General features: G+C 33.6%; 1 protein-coding gene across 1 annotated transcript; it reads right to left on the reverse strand.

Annotated features, from left to right (window-relative positions):
- Nucleotides 1-2,768: 2,768 nt before the first annotated feature.
- On the reverse strand, nt 2,769-10,957 carry LOC115443378. The gene is given in 6 exon segments (XM_030168755.2): nt 2,769-3,466; nt 7,432-7,634; nt 7,881-8,009; nt 8,012-9,083; nt 9,240-10,367; nt 10,556-10,957. Coding segments are annotated over 5 exon segments (3,159 nt in total). The 5' UTR covers nt 10,338-10,367; nt 10,556-10,957; the 3' UTR covers nt 2,769-2,809.
- Between the last annotated feature and the right edge of the window lie 9,995 nt (nt 10,958-20,952).

Raw genomic sequence — 20,952 nt, forward strand, 5'->3', positions numbered from 1 at the left:
CGTTAAAAGAAGGGATAATTAACAAAGAATAGACACATATTTTTTAGAAAAGTCAGATATGTGTGTACCTTTGGGATTTGAACCTGCGGACATTCGTCTCGGCAGCCCGTTCCACAACCAATTAGGCTATCACCGCTTTTTTTCAAGTTATTCTCATATAAATATATATTTTTTTATTTAGAAAAACTTTTTCTTCTATATTATGTAGCACATTCAGTTTCACTTAATACGCAAAATGTTGAATTTACCTACGAAGAAATACAACAAAATAATAATTATGTCTGGTACTGGTTTTGCAGGTAGATTGTTACCAACAAGAGTTTGAATAATATTACTTCTCAAATTTCCAATAATACATAATATATTTTAGAAAATAGCTAATTTAAAACTGCTGTTCTCCAGCGAGACGAAGATACTACTAACAAGTGACAATTATCCTCATTAGATTTATATTACCTTCTGTTACGTTGGTTATAATTATTAGATATTATTAACGAAACCTGTGTAACAATAATATAAGAATTTTATAAGAATGTAAATAATACATTATGCTTTAATATTAAACAAACAACCAAGTATTAAGAAACTAAAAATCACAATCGACACAAGCTGAATTTAACTCGAAAAATATGTAAAGTGACGAATCATGTTATTCAGGCTCACCAGGAAGGAGTGCTCTCAATATTCAATAGTGGCGTAATCAATCAAAGTATAATGCCTGACGCTAGCAGCGAGCGACGGCGGGGATGAAAAAACAAAACTAGCAGCGAAAACAATAACATCCTATAGATAGGCCGAAATTAGAAGAGTATAGGCGATTTACAGGAAATGGGCTACTAATAACAATAGGACCCATCTATTCTTATCAAAGGACGGTAAAATTCCGCCAATTTTCCCTAATTTCGCCGTAGTCGGGTTGTGTTTCAATGGAAAATTTAATTTGAAACCATTTTCTAATACAAACGGATTTCTGATTCAATTTAACGCTACCATTAAACGAGATGGTACAGAAGCTAGACATGGTTCCCGAGAGACGCATAAATACGGAATTTTAGTCACTAAATAGGCTCGCTTCGCATCCGTGATCCAAGTACATGGGGTTGAAGCCATTATCCCCCCCTGCATATTATAATCATTCCTTCTATTATGCAGGCTTTTAATACATTTGGGTTTTGGATAAAGAAGTATAATATGGTGTTGTAAACATTTACGTTAAAAAGTGCAATACTAATGAAACATAAGGCGTTCCACGAATGGTGTGGAAGCAAGTTTGTAAAAGGACCGAAATACCTTATTTCACCTGCCGTATATTTTATTTCATATTTCGTGCCTCATATTATGCATAATTTATAATTTACCAAAATGAAAAGAACGGAGACATTGTTCCTTTGAAAAATGATACGAAATGAACAAGATGCATTGATTCTATAGACATTGTCTTTATTCTCAACGAGACTCAATTAGAATGAGACCGTCTATGAAAGTAGTCCGCAGACATTCGTTCTGCCGTGGTAATCGAGAGGGCAGTAAGTCAAAGGCGGCGAATTTGTTTATTACTGATTTGGAATTTACATTAAACGAATTTTCTTCCTATCTAGGTTTCATACATCTACATAAATTAGAAATGCATTTTCTTGTTTGAGTGAGAGCGATAAGATAATCTAGTTTACCATATCATAGAACACAACCGACTTTTTTGAACAAACAAACAAAAAAAAAACAAATATTTATTCCCGAAGGTGTATGCAGAGGTGCAATTAGGGCACCCACTTTTCGTTAAGTGTGTTCCGTCCCATGATGTGATAGGGGGCGAGCCTACCGCCATATCGGGCAAAAATTCCAGACCCCGGGCTGATACTGAGCAGAAAAATCCAAATATCACTTTGCCCGACACGGAATTCGAACCCAGAATCTTAGAGCGCTGCCGGACCGTGCATGAGGTACAACTACGCCACCGAGGCAGTCACCAAACGTCGCCTTTTCTGACTTACTGCTATATTGATTACCAAGACAGTATTGTGCTCGGCCTTAGAATTAAACACAGACATGATTAAATTCTTCCTAAGCCATCGAGACTGCTCACGGCGCGCTTCGATTAATATTGACAATGGCAAAAAATAATACCAACAATTTCAATTTGCGTGCATTCTATTTTGTTTCTCATAAAAATCTCATTCGAATTGTATTCAGGTGGTTTTAACCAGTAATTGAAATTTTTGTGCCATTGTTAAATACTGGAAATATTATTTATTCGTTGTAATGCGAAATGTAAGGCCTTTGTAGACAAGAAATATTAGTATTAGTGCTCTCATTTATTATTTAAAATGATTACTAAACATAACATTATCATTTTTTCATATTCGGTGAGACGGCTTTCCCGAGGGAGAACAGCCGCAGTACCATCGGCAACTTGTAAGATAAAACAAAAACAGTCACAATTATTTTTAGCCCGATCCGGGATTCGAACCCAGGACCTCAGTGTGGTAGTCATACTCGCACCGCGTACGCATTTTCACTACGCTATCGAGACAGTTGTAAAGAAAATAACGAATAAATAATAAAAACATTTATTTACACACACACACAGAAATAAACTCGTGTATAATAAATATAAAAATTAGTAACAATATCACTTATAACATGCTTACAGCAGTACGTTAAATTAGCACCACGTTCTACGACTAGTCATTTGCATTGTATATACCTATATTACTATAAAATATAGACTCCGTCATTGAAAATATTATATTCAACGTTTCTGTTTTACATTTACTCCATAAGCTCCTTTATCATCGAACACATTCGAATTTTATCTATTCTTAGCATCATTTTGATTATCTTCTTTACTTTTGCTATCCCCTGTATCGATCTTTGGTTTATGAACGGGAACAATTTCGACTGGTGGAGGCGTGATTGGAACTAAACTACCATCTTCTTCAGCAACTTTCAAACCAATAGTTGCTCCTAACTTAGCACTCGCTTGTTTAAAAGTATCAGACAGTTTCACTTGAACAACGTTAATACACATAGATGTTAGTGCCAAACCAAACACTAAGTAAAGAATAGAAGCCATCATAAACATAGGATGGTCTGGTACAAGATCCCCAAGTCCTATAGTCGACATAGATATGAAGACAAAGTAGAATGATTCGAAGAAACTCCACGTCTCCCACAAATTATACGCTACCGCGCCAATAATTATGTAAACTACTAGAATGAATATAGCTACTGATATTGGCAAGTTGAATTCATCGTCTATTTCGAACACTGATGGTGCTGGTGTGTCTGGTTCCGTGTCATTTTCTGGATCTCTTGCTGAGCCTGGTTTCGGTGGTAGTGGCGGAGGTAAGTCACTTGGCCTCCTTTGTACTGGTGGCGGATGATCTGGCATTACATCTTCCTCCGAAAAGATCTGCGATGGCCGTCGCACCACGTCATAAACAATATTTAGACCCTTCATTACCTCCTGTAAACCAAGAAAATTACAGCTCATATTTATAACTTTGATCACGAGAACAATTGCTTTGGCCAGGCCCAAACAAAAGGCTCATAAGAATGTAAGACAACATTGCCTGAGGCGAAATCATTACTCATTTTTGTATAAAAATGGAAAATTTGCTTTGTTTCTGTTTCTTTAAGTAATTTGTAAGCATATTACTTTTGTGAATAACAATAAAACTTAACATGGTATATAAATGTTTATAAAAACAAATACTGTTAAATATATTTTTAAGATACTAAGAGCTTGTTTCACAATATTTGAGTAATCGCTAATCGTAAAATATAGAGTGACCAAATACACCATACCAAATAACTAGTAAACAAAAGAGTAGTATAAAAAAATACCTGCGTTACATGGTGGTTAATTGGTGAATTACATTTACTTGATTCTTGTGAAACGGGCTCTTGTATTGTAATAATAAGACGCTAAATATTTCTGACGCTTCCTTTCCAAATATTTCATATTTAATTTCCTACATATTATACTATTCTATTATGGAGCTATGATGTCAAATTAAATTGGCTAACGTCCATCATAAATTGTGATTAATTGCAGATGAAATATTGTGCTTCTAAGAATCCATTTAATTTTATCTTTATTGTCTTGAACTTCGATACTTCATTAAGGAAGTAAAAACGCTTTGAACTTATTACAAAGGAGAATGCCCATTTTTGTATGAAAGTTGGGCTACGTTTGCGTCTGTACAAAACCTTCACTAAACTATAGGGACTATATCCTAATTCTTATACAAATTGAAAACAATTGGATATTCGATGGGAGTTCGGAGTAATCAGAACTTTTATAACGCAGTTATTTTGAGGTTAAGTATGGACTGCAATAATGTACGGCAGAAAGTAACTATGTGCCTAATTAAGGTCAATATTGCAGAACCTACTTGTTATTGCTATAAGTAATTATTGGACATTCTTTTCACTTAGCTTTAATTGCCATCATAAGATGATAGGTACTAACATATCTGATAAGACGAAACTCCAATAAAACTTAAAAAGATAATATGACGGAATATTAGTTTTTCCACGGAGCATATTATGTTACCTGACCTTTTGTGTACTTATATATTTTTCTGACTTACGACTTATGCTATTACATGGATTACCTAATCTTTAATTCCACCTACCATTATCTCACTCCAACATGGCGTCAACGCATATTGTAGAATAGATTCAGATTAGTGTTTATGACCGCCCTATGCCTGACGCCAACCCTTTTTGGGGGATTCCGATCCCAGGCAACTCATGTTAGAAACACCGAGATATAATGTTGCTTGGCCTGGAAATCGAACCCAGGAACTCACTTCACAGCCTGATTACGCTAATAGTTAATTACCATAGGGAAAGAAAAATAAAACGAGAAATACGAAATCGGATGCATATTTTTATATTATAGATGTATATTTTTAATAGAGGTATATATTCTTGGCATCCTAAAATAAAAACAAGAATTTGATATAGCTGCAGCACGTTTATATATACTCCTGAAGTGAGTGCATGACTTCTTGCAGCGCTGGTCGGGTCATGTCATGTTGTTGTTGTCTGTGAACCTCTCTATTAGCTGATCTCCAACAAGCAGCACAAACTCATTCCCGCCTTGAAACCTAAAATATAATGTAGAAGTTGAGTAAACATGTTCAGATTATTATTATTGTTAAACTGTTTTCTTTAACTTTGGCAAGATTTTTCCCACATTGTGGGTATGTTAATAATAATTTACAAAACTTACAAACTGGACAGCTCGTCCAAGAAATATACGTGTCGTTGCTGTGGCACCGCAAAGGTGCAGTTAATACACCGCCGAGGTATGCCGTCTCGATTAACTGTCCTGGGTCTAGGTTCTAGACGACATTGTGTTGCTAACTAAAAGCCTTCCGTCTCAAAGTTCGAAACATACACTATACACGTTGTTTTTTAACAGAGGATTTCTCGACTCAACATTAAAATACATAAGAAAAACACTCCGATCTGGAATAATATAAATATTATAATATTTTAATGATTTAACATTCAAACAAATCTGAAATGTCAAAATGTCAGTAATTTCAGTTGCCAGTGGAATAAAAATCTCTACCCATATATTCATAATTTAAAAATAAAGTTCAGACATGTTTTAGCTGACTTTAGTATTTCTGTCAATGCAAGTACAAGTCGCCATTTGTTTGTTTTGGAACGATTAATATTTCTCTTTTTTTCCAGCTATTTGGAGCTTGGCCATAATTATTAAGTAAAATATATTATTTTATAACAATATATTTGAGATGAATAAATATATTGTTATAAAATAATATACATATATTATAAATTCAAGTACAAGCACATTTTTTTGTACATAATTACTTTTTTATTCCATCTAAGAAGGGAATTTGTTATAAATTGGTATCATTTCGCCATATTGGCAGTAAATTATCGGATGTTTTATTTGCAACAATTAAACAACTTTTTTTTTCATATCTTTTAAACCCCCATTCGCTTATGACTGAAATAAATACACATAAAGTAATAATTAAAATGGTGATTTTTTGTGGATTTTTGGTTGAGACGCATGACTGACGCAAAGATAGCCTGGTTTTGGGCATTGTCCTTTATTGATATCGTTCATTGTAAAAATATATTTTTATAATCTAATGAGAATGACAGACATTTAATTATTTTTAAGCAAATTATACGTTCTCACATATTCTGAAATTGTTTAAATGTAAGTACTTGTTTTTATAATTGTTAGCATAATTATTTTCTCACATTGCATTTGTAACACGAACGATCTTATTTAATTATTCAAAGAAATTAAAAAACTTGTTAGAATTTCTTTTAAAATTCCGGTATTGCATACAAGCTATATAAATAAGCGTATTTCGGACAAAATTAATGAAAGAAGATACAATTATTGCATTATTATATCTATAGAAAGATGCATAAATTACGTATAGTTCCAACGCAGTAACCTAACCTGTTCTGATGCTTAATTTTGACCCTTGGCAAATAAGGTATATTTTTTAACCGAAAACTAACATAAATTTTCATTTGCGACCCGAGGGTCATAGTCCAAGGTGAGTGATGACAGCAGAGAATTAAGAATTTATACTATCTAATTTTTCATACATTTTGACTTCATGAAATTGAACAAACTCCAATTTTTTTACTGACGAAGTATAATAGTGACATTCTTTGCTTGTTATATAATCCTGAGTTTTTATTTTCGCTATAACATTTGCCTTTCTCTTAAAATATTACACTTCAATACGATGGTCAATTAGATAACTATATCATAAGTTATTTGACCTACCCAGTCAGCTTATACATAAATGATTGATATAAAACCCTTGCGAGTGTGCAACTGGCATACTCGTATCTTGGCACTCATAATACATGCATTTATGTTCATTTTAATTTAATTTCTTTCTTTTTTCGAAGTTAACCCAAACCAACACCACGAAAAATAACTGTATTTGTAGAAAGAATTACGCAATGATTCCTATGGGATTAGCAATCGTCCCACCATGAAAACGACTTGTACAAATGTTGTGTGTGAATGTCGTTCGACACACGCCGCGGTAAACCGCATCATTACCAGCCAAACCGAACGTGTTGAGGGTGTAAGCGTCGCGCAATAATTCCGCAAAATATTCCGCTGGCCATTTCTGGTTGATTCTCTATTTGTATGGTTTTTTAATTAGAACTGGTGTCGGGGATTAAGATAGATATATACATTGACATGGGTATCGTAACATGACGAATAGTGTAGGTATTCTGTTGCATGATCATTGCCACCTAGTAATTATCTAGTAGCAAAAGTTAGTTCTAAATTTTCCGAAAATTCGAAATTATTGATTTTTATTTTCTTTTTGTATATACTTGAGTACACAATATACCAGTAAAATATTTTTTTGTTATTTACATAAAATAAATTCTACCCACCTGAACAGGCACGGTCCTCCTGACCTTCCTGCAGCTTCTTGTGTAGTAAAATCTTCTGATGAAAGCCCAGAAGAACTTTATGATTCTCGTGAATAATTTGCCGAAATCAGCGAGCACGATCAAAAATAACGGGATCCCGACAATGGCGTAGACTATGGTCGCTACCCGACCGTACGTCGTCTTTGGAGCGATGTGACCGTAACCTGAAAATGTAGTTAATATTTTTAATAAAGTAAAGTAATAAATATAGAAAATTATATACATTGAAGTTCAAAATAAAAATATATAAACAAAAACTTCAGAGTGTGTGTATGTCAAATTGATTAAATACGTGCTGAAAATTTTAAAGGAAATTAGTGTAAAATAAAACAAAACAACTGTACAAAAAATAATAAAACTAATTTGTGCAAGAAACTTCTTTTGTTGCATGAATTACAAAACGATCTTACCAATAGTTGTTATTAGGGTCAAACAATAGACGAAAGAGTTCATGAAATTCCAAGACCTTTGACCGCTGTATGATGTAACGCCAGCCTCGTGCGCTGTATGCAACTGATTTTCAAATTCAAATAACTTTTCCGAGCCATCGATTTCCAATCTTCCTCCCTTAAGTAATGACTACCCCGCCATAAACTTTCGATAAAATCTCTTTTCACGTTCCTAGTTCCACATTTATAAGCGTTCTCGAACGATCCCTCTAAAGCTTTAAACATCATACCGCCTAACCCACACATGATTATCAATAGCATTAAATCGCAAATACATCTGTTTCTTAGCATTATTGTTCGTTCATAATATTTTTTTTGCTCCATTTTGAATTGTTGCCAATTAGCTATGATTTTCCAACGAGATTTTGTAAGTTTCTTTATTTTTTCTTTACTTGTTTTGCGTCTTACTTTATTTTCCTCCACTGAATCTTTACTGTCTTTTCTTGAACTAGCTTTAGCATCTACCAATGACCTCTTTCTAAGTACAGACTTAGGTTCTTGTTTTTCCATGCCATTATTATCGGATGCTAAAATTGTGCTGTCTATAGTTTCACGTTTATCAACTTCTTGACTCAGTATATTTAATTTTCGGGTCAGTTCCGCTGTACGTTCAGATAAATCAAAATCATATTCATTTTCACTTGGCGAAGATGAATAACAACTCGAGGTATATTCTGACTGGCTAGCATCAATGTATCCTGAACTTTGTCTGCTGTGTTTACCTTGTTCTATGTCAACTTTTGCTTCAGGTTTTAATCCAGATAATATTTCACTATCGCTAATAATTTGTATTGTTTTAGGGCATGATATACCCCTGAAATTTCTCGGAGTAGTCGAAGGAGTTTTATTTGGAGTTTTCAAATTTCTGTGATAATCTTTATACTCAGGTGGAAGTCTCGGATCGTCTTTAGGTATAGATAAACTCCTAGCTCTAGCTTTTTGCATCAATTCTATTATTTCGTGGCTCGTCTTACTCATATCTCCTCCAGCTCTATCAACTACTTTTAGCTCTTCAGGTCTATGCATAGACTGCGATCTATTTGCTCTTGGTGAATGTTTCACAAACCGCCGTGGCGTTGCCGTCACTTTGCGCTTAGAAGCAGCGATCATATTATTTTGCATTGCTTGGTCCACCTCACTCATCTCACTTTCACTAGTCTTATTCTGTAAATTATTTACAAATTAGTTTGTCTCCCTATTTCATAAGATTAATGAACTATTTACATAATGATTGTTAACTTTAATTTATGTCAGTTGGAAATATAGTGCTAAAAGTAAAGCGGCAATTAGAATCAGAAATATTTTTACGTATAAACTGACCCCGAATCTTGATGCTGATTTGCTTCTTGCAGGTTTAACAGGCGGGACTCTGCTTTGTGGCTCATCTCTGCTTGGCCTGTGAGCTTGTTTAACAACAGTAGGTTTATTTTCGGCTGTTAATTTTCTGCTCGGTGTTCTAACTATTCGTTCTCTTACTTCTACAATAGGTTTTTTGTCTGTTTGTAATTTCCTACTTGGAGAACGTTCAATTTGTATAACTTTAGTGACAAGTTCACCGGACGGTGTCGTTATTTCAGATGATGATGAAGATTTGGCTACGGCCTTCATTTGTTTTGTATCCTTCTCATCAAAAGTGAAAACATTTTCACTCTTAAGGGGCGTCCGCGGTTTTTTTGAAACACTTTCTGATTTATTTTTATCAGAATAGACTATTTCGTCTAACTTTTTAGGTGTCGAGGGCAAAGAATATGGAAAGTCTTTATCTTTTGGTGAACCACTCATGGGAAGTGGTGAAAGTGATTGCCTTGACTCTTTCGGTGTTTCAGAGGCCAGAGAACTGCGGCGCGTAGGTTCCTCGTCTTTAGGACTCACTATGTAGTTTGTTGATAAAAGCTTAGTACTCGGATCTATAAAACTTCCTTTGCGTTCCAATTTAGTTGTATCTTCTTTTTCTGGAATTGCAAAAGGTGAAATACTTCTGCGCCGTCTTTCGTTGGCTGCTACTACTCTTTCTTCCATAAGTTTGTCAGTATCCAAATCGTAGACTGGATCTTTGACGCAAGCTTGTTCTTGGACGAGACGTTTCATTTCTTCGTACGTATTATCCGCTTCAATTTCCCTTGAATTACGCATCGGTCTCATATCTTCATCATCAGATGTCGTCGTGTCTTCATGAGGAGCTAAAGTTCTTCCTGGTTCAGGTGTTTTCTCTCGTTGTCGAGTCGATTGTCCTCTGTTTTTGGATAAATTTCTACGCTTTCTAATAGACATGCCTGCATTATCTTGTGAAGACTCCATGTCTTTCATTTCTCTATCAGGAGTTTTGGTCACTAATCTTCCTTCGGTTTGTACTTCGGATTCAGTTTTTATAATAGGAACAGTAATGGTAATTGAGTTCTCGGGCTCCTCTTCACTCATTCCCACAATCCCTCCTTATATCTGCACTAACTGAAAAAAGATAAGACTGTATTATCAGCCTATCCAACAGTCAACTGAGGCAATTGAACTCTTCAATTGAACAAAAGTAGCTATCGGTATACATTTGGCAATGCGTCATTTGTCTCTTGCCAATAATTATGACATAAATAATTCAAAGCTAGCCAACAACGATGGGTATCTATAAAATCATAACTTACCTTTCGTTAACGCACCCGATAACAAACGCCTTTATTGAATCGGGGTCAAAGAGATGTCTAATAAAAGAATCTATTTTGGCCGTCTCAGCTTCAGACGTAAACAAACTTCCAATGACAACGTGATGCGATCCATCTTCTACGCCTTGTAATCACAGACCACGAGACACTTTTTTATCGATTTTCGATCATTACGAAACTTTCACCGTCCTGTGGAGAGCGACGAAGAATTTTCGAAATATTCACGATTTGAGACGCGCAAGGACTGAGCGGAAAAGCGCCAATCGCACCGGGCAGCGTTCCAATTTTAAAACAACCACACCTACATTCACTACGGTATGTATCTGTATTCTGTGCGCCAAAATAATACTGACCAGTGTATCTTGATGCTTCATGGTATAGTAATAAAGAACATAATATTGTTGTTACTAGAGATCTTAATGAAATGGATATGCAGTTTAACACAATTAGTATAGCTGATATCTAATCTTAAAAGTGTTGATTTTGCTCATCGTTCATACTACGAACATCGATAAACGATTAATGTGATGAAATGTTGCTGTTGTCGCCTTCCAAAATATTTAAATGTAGTAGAGTAAAATCATTTATACGATATAAAATGACAATAAAGTCATTTTATACAATTTATTTTCTTACAACATAAAATATATTTAATACGAAACTCTTAGAATTGTAGACAGATTTACTTTTAAATGAGCTCATTTTTTATGCCTAAGCGACTTTGTATACCTGCATGAACAAAGAGGGTATATCGTTACATCTACAGAGAGAAAAATAAATTGTTTCTTTTGAGTCTTGCAAACAATATTGAATGCAGACGAAAGGAGATCTGGCATAATTATTAATGTATTGTATGCAGCGCCTATCATCATTATTATAGCAAAATGTTGCAGACTCAGTTGCTCGTAGAAATTTAACAGAGATTTTTATTATTCGTTTCACCGCGACTTTGTTCTACGAAGCTATGAACCCATCCAGTGACCAGTGAGATAGCACAAACTGTCCTTAAATCCATAATGTCACTCTCTATAGGACCTTTTCACATTTTCACGGATTACTAAAGAGATGTTCGCCTCGAATATATAACACAGATTTCCCAAGAAGATAGCTAAAATATAATTAACCTTCAGCATTTTAACGATCATATTAAAATTAATAGAATAGAAGCTCGTTATCTTATACCCATTAGGTGCAACGCTTAATATTTTAACTAGACATGGCTGCGGGATGGGTGAGAGGTTGCTGCACTAATTAATTGGATATAGGTATACTCTATATCCTAGAGTTGGTAGGGTAAAATATGCTGGATTTATTAGTCTTCGTAAAATGTTCATGGATTTCAGAATTTTATAACTTAAAATAAAATATAAAAATTGAGGAAAATTTATGTAAGAAGGTTTTGAATATGGAAAAGGTTATGTTAAAACATTTTGTGAGCATAAAGGTGGTATTATTGAACCTTAATGTCTTTCAAATAAGAATAATTGATTCTGAAGTGACATCAACAAAATTCTATTGTGAATGTCATGCGTTACCTTTCAATTTTACAATCACTATACTGAAATTACATACTCTACTCTCGTTAGCATATATATTGCAGAATATGCATTACTATTGTTCAGGGTTGTTGTCAATTGTAAACAATACTTTCTAAATCTCCTGAACTATTCTAATTATTTCTATGATAGATAGCAACATTGTCATTTTCATTTCATAATATTCTGGGAAAAATGAACCTCATAAGCCGTGTCTCGAGCAAATGCTTGTATTCTTAATGTAGCAAAAAGCCGCTCTCAAAGCTGAATGCTATTCAGATTTTGGCTGGCGTCACTTCCCACCCGGTGTGTTTTATTAACGTACTTTACTGCGGATCCAGATATTAGCAAACCTACTTTGCTTAATTTATATATACGCTTTGTGCAACATATAAAATTATAAAAATATAATTTTAAAAATTCAGGCATCACGCCTTTTTCTCCGAAGGGGTAGGCGGACGTGCAACCAGGACATCCATTTTTCACTGTAGTGTTCCATCCTATGCTATGATAAGTGGCAAGCCTGTGGCTATATCGGATACAAATTCATGACTCCGGGTTGGGTTCTCGGCCAGTCTATAGGTGTATTTAGCGACTCATTGGCAACTTTTCGAACTCAGGTTTTAAAAGTTATAAATGATGATAACAATCATTGATCCCTCTCACATTTGTTACTGTTATATACCTTGATGTTTTTCTTATTTGTTAAGTATTAACTGTAATATTATTACCTAACTAAATAGGTAGTTCCATTCGGTGCATGCTGTGACGCCTGAAGGTGATGCCTTTAACACGTGTTTTTCTTAAATGATTTATTTAGTTATAAGTTTTATTGTAATTACCACTGGATGTCCAAATAAAATAAATAAATAATAAGCAGAAATACCCAATATCACTAAACGACCCGGTATTCGTACCCTGGACTCCACATCTGTGTTGTACCCCAGGAAAATACATGTTATATGTTATATTTTATTTGGATTACAACGCATACTTCATTCTAAAACATTTTGTGATATTTGTTTTTTGCTTACGTCATAACATATTCAGTTTCCCTTGCAGGACTTGACTGTTATTAGATCTATTACATAACTATGCGGTTGTTATTTTACTGCCACATGCAATTGCATGTTGAGCTCCAACATTTTGAGGAATAAGTCGAAAGCTATGATTATATCTATAATTAGCAAAATATTATTAGAAGATCGGGAGGTGTGGCTTGGCTACACGTAGGATTATATCCTCTTTGGTTTGACAAGGCCAGCTCGCACGGACCATTGCGTCGTCGATATAGTTTTTTTTGGTCTGTCATTAATTATTGATTCGGACGGACGTTCACAATCTTTTTTGCTCGCTAGCTATATTTTTTGTGTTCTTGAATTATTTGTAAATTAGTACATTTTTGTTATAAGTAATAATTACCATTTTTAGATTTATGTAATTTTTTTTTTAATAAATAAATGTAAAAACCCTAAATCTATATTTAGTTTATCACGTAAAATCCACAGCGTTTTGTAAACTCTTGATTAATATTTACGACTTGGATTGAACTGAATTTCCCTTGATACGAAATGCGAATTTTCTAATTTAGTATTCTGCGTAAATCATTATTCGCTGTCGACAGAGATTGTGTTAGCTACATATTTTATTTTAAATTCCCTGGTCTATAAGTCGGCTCTTTGAGGTAATTGTAGCAGAGACAGCAGTTTGTAAAGCATAGGTTTGGAGCTGTTGTCTTGGACAAAAAAAGTTTTTCGATATTAGCAAATATGTTGGTAAGCGTTAGGTAACCTCCAGCTAGCGTTGCTACTGCTTATAGTTATGGACCTGCTCGTTTCGTGATTAATACATTTTATACTAGGTATTGTTCGCGCCATTGCCAACGCGAAAAGCCTTTCCTGCGACAAAAATCTATCATCATCATTTCAGCCGGGAATCGTCCACTGCTGGACATAGGTCTCCCCCATTGAGCGCCATAGGGACCGGTTCTGGGCCTTTCTATAACAAAAATCTATAAATTAATGTATTGATTCAATGCGCTATCTGTACGATGCCAGCGCCATATACTTAAAAATCAGTTTAAAGTTTAAATATTTCCCATGGGCACAAATTACCGGAATTAAATCTACATAATATGATAATTGAGGACATGGTCCATCCGTGTGCCAAATTTCATCCAAATCTGTTCATAGTTCAACTGTTTCATTTATTTCTAACAAATGTTTTCAATAACATTTGCATTAATTATTAGTAAGAAATAGGAAAATATGAATAAGATAAGATAGATAAGATAATTATTATGAAAAATTTACTTACCTATGTTTCAATTGAATATTGTAACCCTCTATTTACAATAATTCTAAGTTATGCTTTAACCCAAAAGAAAAATTGTACTCAATTTACAAACCTATAGTTGTATAAATAGTTCCCGCGTAGAACATGGAATTCCAGAAGGTCCAAGTCTTCTTCTTAACGTCGTGGTTGTTGAGATGCTTCATACACTCCGTGTATTCGACCTCATACTGGATCAGATCTTCTTCTATTACGGTTAGGAAGTCTAATAAAGGATCCTGTAATTAATAAAATAAACATCATAACAAACCCATATCACCTGTCAAAATTCATATTTCTTGCTTACATACAACTTCATTAGAAGAAGTTGGGATAGAATTCATAAACATCAAATAACGGTTCTTCTTCTTTTTCTTTTATATTATGGCTGCCACCGTTTATTTATAGGTAATTTTTCCAATATCAAATAATAATAGCAGACGCAAAATAATAAGAGACTAAAAAATCAGATAATAAGAAAGTCCATTTTAGAATCGCGCGGATTTTCAAGTCATATTCGTGCAAACTTGAAAATAATCTATAATGTCTATGTTGATAGTTGTATCAACTTAACGGTTAAAATATGTTAGCAGCTTGTAGTCCGAGAAAATTTCTCAATACATATTCAGTAACACCATGGAGTGAGTCATATACTACGTAAGAAAGGACACTAAAGAAACCAAAAGAAAAAAGTTGTAATTCGAACTGACGTCATAAAAAATGAACTTTAGAAAAATACTCTCCCCTGCAGAAAATTACATGAACAAAATATATAGATAATAAGGTAGCCCTTATGACAAAACAAAAAAAGAGACTTTACCTCTAATATTGCCTTATTATTAAGAATATTGTACATCTTATCGGCTAATGTTCTTCGGACATCTGTCAAGTTTTTGTCGAACTTCGCTTCATGTGGTCCTGTGAACAATACAAATATTATATTCAGAACAAATATATATAAATGTTACAGAATCAAAAAATTATAATTGGTATTAAATTAAAGATTTCAAAATTGAACAATAATTCCACAATTAATTAAAATAAATTTCCCGAAACAACTTATTATCCTCAATGTATAAAATTGGTCACAAATATGGATGATCCATTATGAACATAACCATTACACACGTTAGACTTTTGGATACCAATACATATCATCCCGCACTGAAATTGACAAAGGAATGTTCCACAAATAAAATAAACCGTCCCACTGACCCAAATTTGTGGAAAACAAAATAAATATAAACGAAAACTGCTAAAATATTACAGCGGTAGATATGAGCGACATAACGACTGTTTGAATCACGAAGTTAAAGGTATAAGCTTCTCCTTTTGAACAATATTCTGACATAATGTTATGTGGTTCGATATTGTGTACCAACTTATATGTGTACTTGAAAAATGTATCTTAATAATATATACCAAACACTGTAGAATAATTTCTAGAGCATTTACGCATAGAAAAAGCTAGACAATGTCAACGCGACCGTCTCCATTTTGATTAATAAGTACATCTTCATAAAACCCACAGGTTTGCAACAGGCTTTAGATTCAATGGTAGAATCAAAACACCAGTATTCGCACATACACACAGAGTATATAAAACGACGATTCCCATTTAAAAGAAGTATATATATTTTTAATATTCATAACCTATAAACAAGCGGAGTGTAATCGTAAATCTTGTTAAGTACGTATACCTCATACATTACTATAAAATAAAATCTATGTATTCAGCGGAAAGTTAAAATTTTGTAAGAACAACAACATACTTTATCATGCAAGCAAACACGACGGGTATTATATTTTTGCCTCGATAAGTTACACCACATTGTGCAACAGTGGCGTAGATTATTTCCTTTCTTTCAAACTTGTCTATCAACCTTACTGGATCAAATATAGGATATCGCACATTCCGATTTAAAGTGAGACCCGAGGCACAGATACGAAATCAGATTATAAAATTCTACTAAAAGTAAAAACTTCATGATCAAAAGTCAAAACTGATACAAAAAATATTCTTTCTTTTTTATTTACGATCTAACGCAGCTTCATTCAAATATTACAATTAATTGGACACAAGATTCACTTCGTTGAACATTGTTTTATCAAAACAAAACTCAATTATTGGTAATATTTTCATGATAATAGGAATAAAAGAAATGAAAGCTAGCCGGTCTCATGACAATACTTGTTCAATATAACTTAGCATTATATCGAAGTATGAATGTATCATAAAGCTATGTCCCTTGCCCCGAGTATGAGCCTGGATACAAGATTGAAACGATAAAGACTCCTACGTAACAATGGAGGCTTCTTGCTTCACTTGAAAATGTATTAACTGAACATAAAGAAATAAAACATTAACTTGATTTAGCCTCTGTGTGTGTTTTCTACCATAAAGTAGATAAATCTTCACAATGAGTTTAATCGGAATAGAGAACACTCATGAGATAAATGGTTTAAAAGGTGCTTTTGTTTGTTTTAAGTTTTTGATAAATAAATTATTCTTATTATACAGATGATATATCCGATAATAGATAATATCCCCTATACTATAATGTTATACATAATAATGAAAGCTTTTCAGATTTCAGATATTTTTTACGAAATTAACATATTGATCCTTAATTGGATATCATACCTCATCATCTTTAAGCTATTTTAACTAAATACAAGAACATTATTACAAATAAAAACAGTGCATAGAATAATATAAACAGGAATAAATTGAATACTTGCTTTAAGCTAAACAAAAAAAAAATACTATTTATCTTAATAATAATTAAATGTATGTTTTATGTCTGTTGCAGTTAATTATAACCATCCAACCAGCGTCATCTGAAGATGCTTATATCGGCCCACTTTCTCACGTGCACGTTATATTTTGTTCAAAAATCTCCGCAAACCCTTCTTACAGGGGATGAGTTTAAGCGATAGCACGTTCGAACGACACAACGGCAAGACGTGTCGCGCACCGAAATATAACATAATCTATTTTGCCAAACTATAATAAAATATCATTTTTGGTTACACCGTTTGGAGTATAATACTCTTACTTATACAGTTTACGGTATACGCTACTACTATTGGACTAAGTTTTGTTTGATGGATATAGTTTACATGATAGATTTTCAAACTTTACTCATAAATTAAATAACATCTCAAACTCCAAGTATTCGCGAAAAAAATATTGCAATTATTGTAACTGTACTGTATTGTAAGAATAGTAAATATGTACTCGTTATAATAATTCTTCTAGCAACTCAAAAGGATCAATTTATAACTAATAAATACAAGCGGATTAACAAATAAATATTTAACTTTCCATAAATAACATAATATAACTAAAAGTTGACAGAATATGATTTTTATATATAAAACATAAAGTTAAATAAACCTAACAAGAGTTTATATACAACATCTTAGTGTTCTAACTTTGTAAAATGATGTGCCGTTTCCAATAAGAATAGATGAACTAGGTGAATTTCTTAGTATAATAGTGGCGTGGCATAGCGTGCAACAAGTGTGCACAGACATTTAAGCTACACCACGTGCTTGAGGTGGCTGCGTGATAATAAATGAAGGATTGGCAAACGTGGCGTGCATACGAAGCTACGATGTGACTGTATTGTTTGTTTTTCGAGGATTCTGCATATTCATAAATTAATGGCAACGCTTTAACTTATGTGATTTGCCACTGACAGTCTTACAGCATTTAACTTATGATATAAAATAAGTATGAGATTAAGTAATTTTTTTAGCTATAGAAGTTATAGTTAAATTCTGAATAAGCCATAATCAGCCTAAGGGTTTTAACGTCCGACGATAATTTATAATAAAATAGCTTTAACAATTTTCAATATTAAACAAGTAGTGCGCTGCAATATTTTATAATGCATAATTACATATAGTTTCCTGCCTCAGTAGCATACGATACAGCTCTACGTTTCCGGATCGAATTTTGCCCGATATGACCATAGGTTGAACCCCATCACATCATGGGACGGAACACTTACGCTGAAAGGGGTTCCATGGCTGCCCCTCTGCCTACCCTTTTGGCGTAGGCGTGATGTGTGTACAAATAACTACTAGCATACTGTACACGTTCAATATAATTCCTAGTTAAAGACGTGAGAATAGCTATTAACTAAAAGATACAGCAAATAATTTAGAAGAAACTTCTCAACTGTTATGTCAACACAGCTGGTGTTTCAGCCTGCGGGAAATATTAAGAGAGACATCCTGTCACACTGCATTATAAACACCGAACACGCTGTCTTGAACAGTCTAATATTTATTAATTGGCAACTGTTGTAAGTGCTGTTCATTTACAAAAAATATTAGACACAAAATTCCTAATACTTAAAACATGTTAAATATCTATAGAGACGTAAATTGTATTTGAGACAGAATTCTATTGTTATAATTCAACTACAAGTTTAATCTTTAGACATTTTTATTCACTTTTGCAATACAATCCGTTGAATTGTGTTCAAAGCGTTGATGAGCAATTCATCTTCATTTCTTCACGAGTTTTGTAACGGAAGTCGGAGCTACACTAAAATATATTTTTGTTAACACATTTCGTGTAAATTACTGTCAGAAAAAGTTGGTGTTTTGTCTATTTTCGTTAGTTGATTGAACAAACATTGTATTAAAATTAATAAACACGACTTTTATACCTCTAAATATTGTATTAAATTTTCCTCTATTTTTTTATTTACTACTATGAATTCTATTAATTGCTGACCTAGCTGAGAACCTAGTCCAGAATACCTAAGTATGGCAAGAAAGAAGAAGAAATCACCCTTAAAAGAAAAATCGATGTGTCATAGTCATGTCGTTGCAAATTAACATATACACATACATATATTGGTCTATAATACACATATATTTATGGGTATTGATGCATAATACACATGTTACAATACTAGCCTGGTATTATATATCCCACTGTCGGATAAGAGCCTTCTCTATCACAAATAGGGTTCACAACTTAGCCTATCACGGTGGCCTAGTCCGGGTTGGTAGTGTAGGTTCCCTCAAAATATACGTAGGTAAGTAAATTCAAATTTTCAACGTCGATATGGCAATTCAAATTCCATTTTAATATTTTCAGTGTGTGATCGGAACTCGTCGGTACCACATCCTTCGCTCAGATGGAGGAAATAACTCTGCACTCACGGCGTCGGCGTCGAAGCGACGGCGCGACGTCAACACCGCGATGTGGCATGGCGATTATTAAACACATTAACATACATTTTAACAGCAATAGTAAATATTGTATCCTTATAATTTTACAGAATTAAAGATGAAAAGAGATTCATTAATAATCGAGAAAGTTGCAAATGATTAAGAAAGTAAAAATAAGTTGTTTTAAACGAGCCTGGTTACTCCTGTTTCCTTAGAGAATTCTAATTATAACGTGAAATACTAAAAAATCAGTCTTTATGCTAACAAAAGGAAGCTCCTTTTTAAAATCTGCAGTGGCTCTACAATCGATACGAATGCTAGGACTGTAGGATTAACCTGGTTCTTCTGGCCACCAAACCACTTCGCATATGCCAATGACATTGTAACCCCCTAATAAAACTAGTCTAGACATGCCACAACACCTACACACGAAGACCTACAAAACTATTTAAATCTATTACAAAAACATTTTTGTATTGAAATTCAATACATGGACATAACGCTGACTGCCATCCAATATTTTTACATCAAAAATAATTCATAGTTTCAAGCTTAACCTACATTTTAACCAAATATTTTTAACCGTGGTGTTTTGTTTTCGTAGTAATCATGGAACCAAACGCTAGAGCATTGCGTCCGATTCAATATGGTTTCCCAGTCTCTTCATTTAGTTTTATCGAAGAAGCTTTTATTTACAATTGTATCTATTAGATAAATTTTAAAAATCATTTATTCACGTTAAAATCAAATCTATTGGAGAAATTACATTTCGTTTTCATGTGGAAGCATATCAAAATTATAATTAAGGTGGTAGCTCAAGGTCCATTTTCATACATTTTGTTTCGGCTTTAATCTGGGTAACTAAACAAGTATTGGCAAGTAAAGAATTTAAATTCACGTCTAGTTAGTGATTAGTTCTCGCAGTTGAAGAAAAACGTAAAATAATTAATAATCATGGATATTTCGGCCTTTAAAATTTAATATGACGAAATTTTAAAGGCAGAAATATCCATGATTATTAATTATTTTTACATTTTTCTTCAACTGCGAGAACTAATCACTAACTAGACGTGAATTTAAATTCTTTACTTGCCAATACTTGTTTAGTTACCCAGATTAAAGCCGAAACAAAATGTATGAAAATGGACCTTGAGCTACCACCTTAAGCAGCATATTTAAACAATACGGGTTGTATGACTAAAACGTTATGTAGCTTTCCGCATATCAATAATGCTTTCATCAATAAATTGGCTACAATCGATTTACAGCTGTAATTTAAAAGCAACAATCACAATGCACCGTCTCGTGAAAGAAGTG

Source organism: Manduca sexta, chromosome 18 (assembly GCF_014839805.1).
Source record: "Manduca sexta isolate Smith_Timp_Sample1 chromosome 18, JHU_Msex_v1.0, whole genome shotgun sequence".
NCBI classification, from domain to species: domain Eukaryota; kingdom Metazoa; phylum Arthropoda; class Insecta; order Lepidoptera; family Sphingidae; genus Manduca; species Manduca sexta.